Source organism: Pimephales promelas, chromosome 18 (genome assembly GCF_988280905.1).
Source record: "Pimephales promelas chromosome 18, fPimPro1.hap1.1, whole genome shotgun sequence".
In the NCBI taxonomy this organism is placed as follows: Eukaryota; Metazoa; Chordata; class Actinopteri; order Cypriniformes; family Leuciscidae; genus Pimephales; species Pimephales promelas.
In genome coordinates, this window is record NC_142786.1 from 6,890,607 (window position 1) to 6,902,999 (window position 12,393).

General features: G+C 38.7%; 1 protein-coding gene across 3 annotated transcripts in view; it reads right to left on the reverse strand.

Annotated features, from left to right (window-relative positions):
* celf3a (cugbp, Elav-like family member 3a) overlaps positions 1-3,386 on the reverse strand; it is a 34,902-nt gene extending 31,516 nt beyond the window's left edge. For all 3 annotated transcript variants that reach the window (XR_005623588.2, XM_039678315.2, XM_039678313.2), the window contains exons 1-3: positions 3,182-3,386; positions 1,205-1,482; positions 714-796 (exon numbers count right to left, since the gene is read on the reverse strand). Coding sequence is in view for 2 of the 3 variants with exons in the window: in XM_039678315.2 (XP_039534249.1) it covers positions 714-796; positions 1,205-1,349 (228 nt within the window). In the remaining variant the exon portion in view is untranslated. The remainder of the gene's footprint in view (positions 1-713; positions 797-1,204; positions 1,483-3,181) is intronic.
* Positions 3,387-12,393: the final 9,007 nt, after the last annotated feature.

The following is a 12,393-nucleotide window of genomic DNA, read 5'->3' on the forward strand; positions in this document are numbered from 1 at the left end:
CTCAGTCCACATCGTGTCTCTGCGTTTACGGCGTCTTCGCATGCAGCTTCCTCTTGTGCAAATTAAACTCGCTTAAATAGAATCTGAGGGGAAGCAAAAGATTCCCTGTGGGTTTGCTTCAAGTCTAATCAACAGGAAAAAAAAGAAATCATGCGAGCACTGAGCGTATAGTTGTATTAATTCCTCATTAAATCTCAATACAGACCATATAATCCCATCCTCGAATTCTATACGTTGACGTCAGAACATTTGACTCGCAACATCGCTCATAATGATTCAGTACATCTGGAAAATCTAAAAAAGTGGGTGATTTATGGATGAAAACATAAAAAGGCATTAAAAAAAGATGAAGAGATTTCTGAGTTTACAGGTTGCCCGTCACGGCTCTGGCGCGGCAGATGGCCTAACAGCTAATCAACGACTTCAGAGAGCGACATGATCGTGGATGCCTTCAAGGATTGTGCCCTCCTACATACCTAATTAAAGTCTGTTCAGTCAACACAGATTTCCACAGATCCTGTTTCCTGAACCATCAATTGTGTTGCTTCTACTTTTAGATGTCCCCCCTCTTGCTAGAAGTGCTTTATGATAAATGATTCATTCTATATGCAATCTGCTAAATATAGACAATTGGAAATGTTTGTCTGATTTAAACAAATCAATTTTTTATACAGCCCGTCTCCGCGTTCAAGTCATCAACAGCGACAACTCACCCCAGGCAATGTCTTCTGCTCGTGCAGTGCATTCTGGGCCTTCAAGGCTGACTCCCTCGCACAGTACGTCAAGAACGCACATCCTGAAGAAGGAACAAGAAAACAACGTGGGATGTAGAAATGAAGATATAGCAAAACCTAGACAGTCCATGAATATTAAACAGTGTTTTGTGAACATAAAAGGACTTGACAACTGTGACTAAGAAATGGACATTGAATTTGCTTTCTCACCACAGATGCACTTGAATAGATTTCTTTAGAAAGCTAGACCATTGGAAGCAAACTCAAAATGAAGTAGAAGGAAATTAATGCTTAATTAAATAAAGTTTTTTTTACACATTGAGACACATGTGTCCTTACAAGAGACGTTTCTCCTCAAGAGACATATCTCCATTTCAGATTTGAAAAGGAATCTCATCTAGCACCATTAGTCTTCCATCTCCTCTTGGGACTGTCCGTTCAATAGAGCCGCGTCAATCTCGTTTAATTACCTTTGTGCATTCCCGTGTACTTGTCCTTGATCACCGTGAGCTCATAGATCTTCCCAAACTGCTCAAAGATGGGCTTCAGGTCCTTCTCCTCCAGATTCCGCGGGATCTGGCCAATGAAGAGCTTGATGGCGTCGGCCTCCTTCATTAGGACAGTTTCCTAAGGGGACGGAGCGACAGCTGCGCCCGGGGTTTCAGCACTGGAGAGCGGCTCAGCGGCGGAGGAAGAGTCGCGGTGTTAAACTAGAGTGCCGGTGGAAAAGATTTGAACCGTGACAGCTCTGCGTGAAACAAAACACATAACGCTAAAATACTCGCTAACACGTTATAACATCTCCAATTAACAAGATTTATATTTGTAAAAGAACATGTTATTCTTGTAAAGTAGCCAAAGTAACGTTAAAGCCTTAAAAACCGTCAGAAAGGGAATTTTATTCGGTTTACAACACAGTTAGCCAAACGTTAACGTTAAGTATTTGAAAGAGCCTTTATTAAACATAACAATAATACATTTTATAACATATCTGTGAAATATAAAGACCGTCAGGTGGGGAATTTTATTCAGTTTACAGTGCAGTTAGCTAGCCAAGTATTTAAACAGAGTTGTTAAACATAAAACTAAAGCTTTTATTATCATATATCTGTGAAACATATAACGAATAAAGTGTGTTGAAGTTTTGCAATTGAACCGTGCGCGTGCGATCAAGTCCTGGAGTGGTCTACTGTTGCTATGGTTACCTCTCCTAACCATTCCTGCTCGTGAGCGAATATACGAAAAATATGGGCACTGACTAACTCGTAGAAACGTTTTAAAATAATTTATTATGCATAATCAAATGTAAAACGTCAAATTTTTAAGACCTCCCGGCCTCAGCCGCATTTGCTAAATGAATAGCTACTTTAACTAGATGTAAGAACGAAAGACCAATCAAAAATTCAATATGCAAATGATCGCCATTCGTTTTGCCAGAATTACAATCTTCCATGTCGGTCGATTTTGAATGGTGAAATTCTCACACAATGGGACATCTTACAAGTTATGACGTTTATAAATAAAAACAGATAGCACACCAAAGCTGAAATAATCTATTAAACAAAGTCTGAATGAATTAGTATGTGTTGAATACATAATATTACGGAAGATAATAAAGATTTCAATACAATGCTGGAAGCACTGAAATGTCAGAAATGTATATAGGCTACATCACAGATGCTAAGCATTGTATGATGTTTATTTCAATATACACTAATGATATGTTTGAATGAATGCATCATATAAATGTAATTATTAATAATTTAGGCTATTATAACGTGTTATCAAAACATAGGATAAGAGTGGCTTCTATAAAGGAATTTTAAGAGATTATATTATTATAGAAGAACAAAGGACCTTATGTTACGAACTCTGGCAATAAAGCACATTAAAATTGAATGCTATAAAATAAAAATGCTTATAAATATTGACGGATATCCCCGTTGCTTCTTTGTTTAATCCACACTGGAGGCTCAGGCGTATGTGGCTCTTTGTCACGACACCACATACGCACATACATGACAGAGAACAAAAACACGCAACTATCCATGCAACTTCACGCCTTCGAATCAATAAAGACTGAAAGAAGTTTATTCAAATCTTACGAGCTCTCTGGTGTGTGTGCAAAGGCGAAATTTGCTCTCGTTTCCTTCCTTCCCTCTCTCTTTCGCTCTCTTTTGTTAATCCCAAAGGGATGTTTGTTTATTTGCTGTCTTTCTGTCTGGTTGTAGAATATAGTCTGATATTCTACGTGCACTGATAAAGAGAGCGAATGGCTTGAACGCAAACCACTGTACATTCAACTAAATCCGTGCATCTGTCACCCTTGAATCGTCTTGGGGTTTTTTTTTTTTGTCTATCTGTGCCCTCTCAAATATCTCCTGTTGACTCGAATGCATGCATGAATCAATAGAAGTTTAAATGCAAATAAAATGGATTTCACTCACGTTTTAATGCAGAGGCAGTGAAGAAGACGCACGGTAATGCTGTAGCCTATATTCACGGTGTTGACACTCCGTATAACCCGTAGCTTTTGACGTCGAAAGCCGGTGTCCCCCTCCTGTCCATCTCCTGTCCTCCCTCGGGGTGTGGAAACCGTGATGCTTACTCGGATTAAGGGAGCGTCTACATTTTCCTCTCACAAACCATTGGGTGCTGCCAAATATGAAAAGCTGTCCTTTTCATTTCACTGTGGTATATATGGAAGTAAAAAGAAAAATGTATATAGAAAAATGCTATATTTCACAATTGAGACTTTTTTTCCTTGTATTTGCACTATTATATATCACAATAGCAACTGTTTTACATTAAAGGGATAGTTCACTTTGAAATTAATTTTTGATATGTTTTAGCTTACCTCAAGGGCATCCAAGATGTAGGTGTCTTTATTTCCACAGTATTTTCAATTTTGATATTTTTAGGTCAAGCCGTTCGTGTCTTTCGGTCATATAATGGAGGTATATGGGGTCCACCTCAAAGAGCATGCACAGAGAAGTCCAAATTAAACATGATTTAATGAGTCATAAATGTGGTTTGTGTGAGAAAACGAACAGTATTTATATTGTTTTTGCCTCATGTAACCACAGCCACGTCCAAGTGATCTGAGGACGTTTTCTGCGCAAGCGCCAGAAGTGATCTCTCGCGTTACCTTAGATCTAAACATATTTACGTAGATATACAGGAAATCGCAATGGAAGACGATTTCGATATATCAACAGACAACGTTGAATTTTGTTCGCAACCGCGAGAGATCAATTGCGGCGCTTTCCAGCGCACGTCCAGCGCCTTCAGATCAGTTGGACGTGGCTGTGGTTACATGAGGTAAAAGCGATATAAATAGTGTTCGTTTTCACACAAACCACTCGTTTCGTGTCTTAGGCCATCAATGTGTACTTACATTTATGAGTCATTAAATCATGTTTAATTTGGACTTCTCCGTGCATGCTCTTTGAGGTGGACACCATATACCTGCATTATCTGACAGACAAGAACGGTTTGACCTAAAAATATCAAAATTGAGAATACTGTGGAAACAAAGATACCTACATCTTGGATGCCCTTGAGGTAAGCTAAAACATACCAAAAATTGTTTTCGTGATGCATACCTCACATTTAAAACTTAAAATCTTGTAACTGCAACTTTATGCATAATATATATATATATATATATATATATATATATATATATATATATTAATACTTCCTCTAAATGATAGGTGATTGTCACGAAATACCTTTGAAAACTATGTAGTACAGAACTATAATTAAATTTAACAGGTGTTTGTGGTTTCACAGAGAATGAGTTGAGTTCAATGGACAAAGGGACATATTTTCCATAAGCATACAACAAATCAATAATCAATTAAAACAAACAAAGAAAAAGGTATAGCAAACTCTTTCATTTATAAAGAAACAATGCTAATGCTAACGAAACTGCACGTTTTATATCCATGAAGAACCAGGATCCAATAATAAACAAACAATAAAACAAATGAACACGTTTTATTAAATGGAAATTTACAGTGATATAAATAGCATTATGGTTCCTGCTTTATTTGAGTGTTCGCTTTTTGCGTTTGCATGTAACATTTGGACGGTCCCTGATATCAAGGACTCTAATCCGCCTTTTGTTCTGTCGAGCTCTGACCACGGTGCTGAAACTACACTGAGCCAAATCATGTTTCCTCGCAAATTAACGCCCACATAAACTACGTGCTCTCTTCAATATGTGGTCGAGCAATTTCTCTATCTCCGTGCGCGTTCTATCAGGGAATTCATTTTTAATTCAATCTCGATTAATAAAGACAAAAACAAAAAAACTGACTAAATAAAATAAGGAGGTGATGTATATACATCACACACAAGACATCAAGTGCATCTGTAATTGTTCAATGGTCGGTAGCCTATATAGGCTATATGACGCTGTATGGCTCTTAGGGTAAAGTCAATCAAAGACTAGTGTACTTGTGTTCGTTTACTGAGATTGACAACCATCTGCCACGAGACCCTAAATCCGCCAATGCTACTTTTACCCTTGACCCAAAACCCCATATGACTTAAAAACGCATCTTTCTGTTGATAACCTCACATTAAGACAAAAAAAACCCCTCTATACTATGACTCAAAGCACGACTCATTCGCGTACACGTGAGTACGCACTTACAATCACAGATGACTCAACTGATTATACCGGACAGTTGAATTAACGACGACATCTGCTGGTTATTTTAGTATTACAGCACTGAGAGCTTGTCAATGGTCGAAGTCTGTGTCAAAAATGCAGGAAGATCAATTCAATTCAATGTAATGTCGCAGACGATTAATATTTTTAACAAGGTTAAAAAAAAAACTGGATGATAAACAAACTGCTTTCATAATTTGTGAGTCGCCTCCTTTCTATCTATTCATAGAAATACATATCAAGCTGCTTGAGGAGTTTATATCTTTGTGAGGTATGAAACGTGATATTATATCCACTCGCTTCAAATGAATTAAGGTCACATATACCTTAGTACTTTTACGCAATAACCAGTCAATTCTTGGACTATATATAGACAGACACCCATTAACAACAAATATTGGCATCTTTTTGTCAAAACAAAATATTTAGGCACAAAAGTGTCTGCATCTTTATTGCAAGAACAGAAAAGAAAAAAGGCAGCCCAAATAAATATCTCTAAGAAGTGAGCAAGCTATGATAGTTGCCTTTAGCAATAAAGTTAAGATCCCGTTTGACCAATAGAGGGAGATAGAGCTCTAACTTTCCACTGTGTTTAATACATTTGAAGGCCTGAGTTGGGAAACAACTTTACCAATTGACCATGTGTAGGCCTACATAATCATCTATTGGAATAACAAATAGCTTTAACCTTCAAATGGTCTTCATTTCCTGTTTACACTTCTGGGCTTCAGGTCTATACGACCAATTGATTGAGTAATTGTACAAAAAATATACATTTTTAATAATACAAATAACATATCATTTTTTATGTTTACTTCTCATCTATGCATTAATGCTGTGTTTTTGGAGATATATAAAGTACTTTTGTATCCATATACCACACAATTCCTCACCTACACCATTAGCTTTAGCATTAGCATATGAAATGCTATTTTTTTATGATACATTGCATTTATGCTCTAGTACTAGACCTTTCTGTGTAAAATTTTCAGATTTATGATGGATTTTTATTTATTTGTTTATTTATTTATTTTTTGACACATGAAGAAAATATATTTAGTTTTTTTTCACATTTCCCATTCATTTCAGTGTGGGGTCATATTGACCCCGAAGATCAGATGTAAACATTTTTTACCTTCAGAACAACCGAATCAAGCCCAGTTTTTTTTTGTGTGTGTGTGTGTATAGATAGATAATGTATGAAAAGTCACCGAATCTTATTCCACTGAGATGAAGGGAACTTTTTTTTTTTTGTTAAGTAAAAGTCGATTGGGGTCGTATAGACCCCATGACCCGATTGAGGGGTACGACAACATTACATTTTGTACATTGCCCTGGAAAAAACTTGTGCATTTTACCACTTGAAATGCACCACTGACTTTATAGTGCCACTTGGACTTGCAGCCTGAGACAATTTAGTTATGGCAAATATAAAATGATAAGCAGACGTACATAGTGTGCTCTGTGCAACAGCATATCCTTTACCTTGATTTGCAAGCGGATGGAATACAAGGGCATTGGATGTCCCCTCAAGCACAGCTGTTGCTGGGCAGACAAAATCCTTCACCAGAAAATCTGCATACAGAGGATGGACAGGGGAAGTCAAATAAAACAAAAGGTTGATAGGGTTAAAAGACAAAGGGACAGGAGGGGGAGGGGGAGAAGTATTAAAACATTAATAGATAGCACAACCATACATGTATGCATCTAGTTGCATAGTTATATTTTTTTCTGTTCAGTTTCAAACACATCATGTGAAGAGAAAGTATGAAATTCTATCGAACTCTCATTTGTTATATATGCATGAAAAAACAACAAAAGCAGTGGTTACTTGGGCAAAGCGTTTATTTTAATACGCCATTTGAATTCAGGGTTAATTTCGAGTTAACTGTGTATGACGAGGGTGGATAATTTCATGGATCGAATCCCACGCAGCACGTGCTGCTGTGGGAAGTTTAGCATTCAAGCGATTAACAACTGTTTCACTTGAAACGTGCAGAGCACGCGCGCGCGCGCCGCGTATGTGGGCGTGTCCCTCAATTAAGTAGGCTTACGCTACGTAAAATAAACAGACGAAAACGAGCTGATGAGCAGCAGAACATGAATGAAAAACCTCAACATCACTATTAAACATTATCTTCAGTCCTGTAAAATGTAGTGGTATAGAAGTAGCCAATGGCTTTTGTTTTATATTTACTTCTAATTCAAAATATTGATTTCACTAATTATATTATATTAATATAAAAATTTGACAACTGAAATTATAATAATTATGCATATATCGTCTTTTAAACCGATAATTGCGTATTATAAATAATAATGCCTATAATATAACCTATTTAAAAGGGCTTTGTCTCTTATTTCCAGTTCAGAAACTAACTAACGAAAATAACATCCTGATATTATTTGTGTGTTATACGAGTAACCCCCCCCCCTCCCCCTTCGAATAGGTAGCCTATCATATTCAATCTGACTGAAACCCGAGGACATGACGAGACACTTGGTTTGACTTCCTAATGTAGCCTATTGGAGTGCTTCGTGGTAAACCCTTACTGTGTTTTGTGAATACGCCTAGTTTAGAAATTAAAAAAAAAAAAAAAAAAAAAAACATTGAATATTCATGAGAGAGGCCTTTGTGAAACGCCTTTGTTTTTAAATGGTAGCCTAATGAAATGCAAATAACTGCAAACTCTGGCCCCTCTCAATTTCTGTAAATACATCTAAGAAATAATGTAGCTGACTTTAATAAACATTAAATATTCTCTCACGTGTAAGCCTATTTATTTGTGTGCACATTACATTCTGTACAGTCCGTAAAATTATATAATGTTTAGTTTAGGCTAAACATTCATTTAAACCTCAATTGCCTCAATAAGTACACCCAAAACCGAAAATTCTGACATAATTTACACACCCATATGTTTTTCCAAACCTGTATGACTCACTTTCTTGTGCTGAACTAAAAAGAAGATATTTTGAAGAATGTTGGTAACTGACTTCCATAGTATTTTTTTCCTATACCATGTAAGTCAGTGGATACCGTCAACTGTTTGGTTATCAACATTCTTCAAAATATCTTCTTTTTAGTTCAACTGACGAAAGTGTTACACGTTTGAAACAACATAAGGGTGAGTAAATGGGTGTAATGTCCCTTTAAGCCTGTAGTCCCAGACTAAACAGCATGCTTTGAGCGATTTCAACTGAAAGCAACATGCACTGAGGTATTTTAAAAGGTCAGTGCCCTTGTTTTGTCTCAAGATGCACACCAGTAATATTTAGATTTTTACGAAGGCATGTTTATAAAATCTACTTATGTCGTAATTTAAGGCCTATTCTAAGGCCTGTGAAACCAGCCCGATATTTCTTAAATTTATTTGAAAAAAACATGATGCCAAATCATAACAAATTAATATGTTTTGACTGTATTTTTGGAAAGAATTTATGATCTTAAAGAACAGTTCAAGAATTTAGGTTATCGTTTACTGACAAAACTTTCAAAACTCAGAGGAGATCAGCCGGCGAAAAGACAGTCCGGAAACCTCTGGTGTGAAACTATAAAGAATTTTCTTGCCATGAGTGTGTTTTTTTGTTTTTTTTTTTGGCTCTGGTGGCATGTTCATGTGCTAGTTTTGATGAGGATCTTGTTGTAGGGTACAAAATACAACGAGTATATACCAGGACTGATTGGGCTCCCCTCGGCACAGGGCCCAGGACAACATTCAGGGTTGTCTCCCCCTGCTGGTGACCATGTGGAAAGATACTAGTGGTTACACCATATTTCTACATCTGTTCTTTTTGGAATGTAGAAGGACATTAAATATTAAGTCAATTTGTGAACTGTTGTGAATTTAATGCTTATTTTTTATGATTTTAAACACTTTATTATTATAAGCAATGACTTAAGGGGTAAGTTCACCCAAAAACTTAATTCTGTCATTAATTGTTCACATTAATGTTGTTCCAACCCTGTAAATCTTTCGTTCATCTTCGGAACAGAAATTAAGAATTTTTTTTATGAAATCTGAAAGGTGTCTGTACCTTCATTAAATACCAAAAAAGACAAAGCGATTGTAAAACTATTGCATAAATCGAGCAGTTTAGTCAAAATTTTCTGAAGAGACGTGATTTAATTTAGGCTTTTATTCATATTCACATATCAACATTCATCAATTCACACATTAGTTGAATTGAAACTGAAGCTCAAGCATGTTCGCTTGACGTGCGAGAACCAGTGAGGTTCATTCTCGAGTTACACAGCCCGTTTGAGATTCCGCAAGAACCAATGAGGTTCATTCTCGTGTTACGCAGCGAGTTTGAGCTTCCACAAGAACCAATGAGGTTCATTCTCGTGTTACGCAGCGAGTTTGAGCTTCCACAAGAACCAATGAGGTTCATTCTCGTGTTACGCAGCGAGTTTGAGCTTCCACAAGAACCAATGAGGTTCATTCTCGTGTTACGCAGCGAGTTTGAGCTTCCACAAGAACCAATGAGGTTCATTCTCATGTTACACAGCCCGTTTGAGCCTCCGCAAGAACCAATGAGGTTCATTCTCGTGTTACACAGCCCGTTTGAGCTTCCACAAGAACCAATGAGGTTCATTCTCGTGTTACGCAGCGAGTTTGAGCTTCCACAAGAACCAATGAGGTTCATTCTCATGTTACACAGCCCGTTTGAGCTTCCACAAGAACCAATGAGGTTCATTCTCGTGTTGCGCAGCGAGTTTGAGCTTCCACAAGAACCAATGAGGTTCATTCTCATGTTACACAGCCCGTTTGAGCTTCCGCAAGAACCAATGAGGTTCATTCTCGTGTTACGCAGCCCGTTTGAGCTTCCACAAGAACCAATGAGGTTCATTCTCGTGTTACGCAGCGAGTTTGAGCTTCCACAAGAACCAATGAGGTTCATTCTCATGTTACACAGCCCGTTTGAGCCTCCGCAAGAACCAATGAGGTTCATTCTCGTGTTACACAGCCCGTTTGAGCTTCCACAAGAACCAATGAGGTTCATTCTCGTGTTACGCAGCGAGTTTGAGCTTCCACAAGAACCAATGAGGTTCATTCTCATGTTACACAGCCCGTTTGAGCTTCCACAAGAACCAATGAGGTTCATTCTCGTGTTGCGCAGCGAGTTTGAGCTTCCACAAGAACCAATGAGGTTCATTCTCATGTTACACAGCCCGTTTGAGCTTCCGCAAGAACCAATGAGGTTCATTCTCGTGTTACGCAGCCCGTTTGAGCTTCCACAAGAACCAATGAGGTTCATTCTCATGTTACACAGCCTGTTTGAGCTTCCGCAAGAACCAATGAGGTTCATTCTCGTGTTACGCAGCGAGTTTGAGCTTCCACAAGAACCAATGAGGTTCATTCTCGTGTTACGCAGCGCGTTTGAGCTTTCACAAGAACCAATGAGGTTCATTCTCATGTTACACAGCCCGTTTGAGCTTCCACAAGAACCAATGAGGTTCATTCTCGTGTTACGCAGCGAGTTTGAGCTTTCACAAGAACCAATGAGGTTCATTCTCATGTTACACAGCCCGTTTGAGATTCCGCAAGAACCAATGAGGTTCATTCTCGTGTTACACAGCCCGTTTGAGATTCCGCAAGAACCAATGAGGTTCATTCTCGTGTTACACAGCGTGTTTGAGCTTCCGCAAGAACCAATGAGGTTCATTCTCGTGTTACACAGCGCGTTTGAGCTTCCACAAGAACCAATGAGGTTCATTCTCATGTTACACAGCCCGTTTGAGCTTCCACAAGAACCAATGAGGTTCATTCTCGTGTTACGCAGCACGTTTGAGCTTTCACAAGAACCAATGAGGTTCATTCTCATGTTACACAGCCCGTTTGAGATTCCGCAAGAACCAATGAGGTTCATTCTCGTGTTACACAGCCCGTTTGAGATTCCGCAAGAACCAATGAGGATCATTCTCGTGTTACACAGCGTGTTTGAGCTTCCGCAAGAACCAATGAGGTTCATTCTCGTGTTACACAGCGCGTTTGAGCTTCCACAAGAACCAATGAGGTTCATTCTCATGTTACACAGCCCGTTTGAGCTTCCACAAGAACCAATGAGGTTCATTCTCGTGTTACGCAGCACGTTTGAGCTTTCACAAGAACCAATGAGGTTCATTCTCATGTTACACAGCCCGTTTGAGCTTCCACAAGAACCAATGAGGTTCATTCTCGTGTTACGCAGCGAGTTTGAGCTTTCACAAGAACCAATGAGGTTCATTCTCATGTTACACAGCCCGTTTGAGCTTCCACAAGAACCAATGAGGTTCATTCTCGTGTTACGCAGCACGTTTGAGCTTTCACAAGAACCAATGAGGTTCATTCTCATGTTACACAGCCCGTTTGAGCTTCCACAAGAACCAATGAGGTTCATTCTCGTGTTACGCAGCGAGTTTGAGCTTTCACAAGAACCAATGAGGTTCATTCTCATGTTACACAGCCCGTTTGAGATTCCACAAGAACCAATGAGGTTCATTCTCGTGTTACGCAGCACGTTTGAGATTCCGCAAGAACCAATGAGGTTCATTCTCGTGTTACACAGCCCGTTTGAGATTCCGCAAGAACCAATGAGGTTCATTCTCGTGTTACGCAGCACGTTTGAGATTCCGCAAGAACCAATGAGGTTCATTCTCGTGTTACGCAGCACGTTTGAGATTCCGCAAGAACCAATGACGTTCATTCTCGTGTTACGCAGCACATTTGAGCTTCCACAAGAACCAATGAGGTTCATTCTCGTGTTACGCAGCGCGTTTGAGCTTCCACAAGAACCAATGAGGTTCATTCTCGTGTTACGCAGCACGTTTGAGCTTCCACAAGAACCAATGAGGTTCATTCTCGTGTTATGCAGCGAGTTTGAGCTTCAAAAGAACCAATGAGGTTCATTCTCGTGTTACGCAGCACGTTTGAGCTTCCACAAGAACCAATGAGGTTCATTCTCATGTTACACAGCACGTTTGAGCTTCCACAA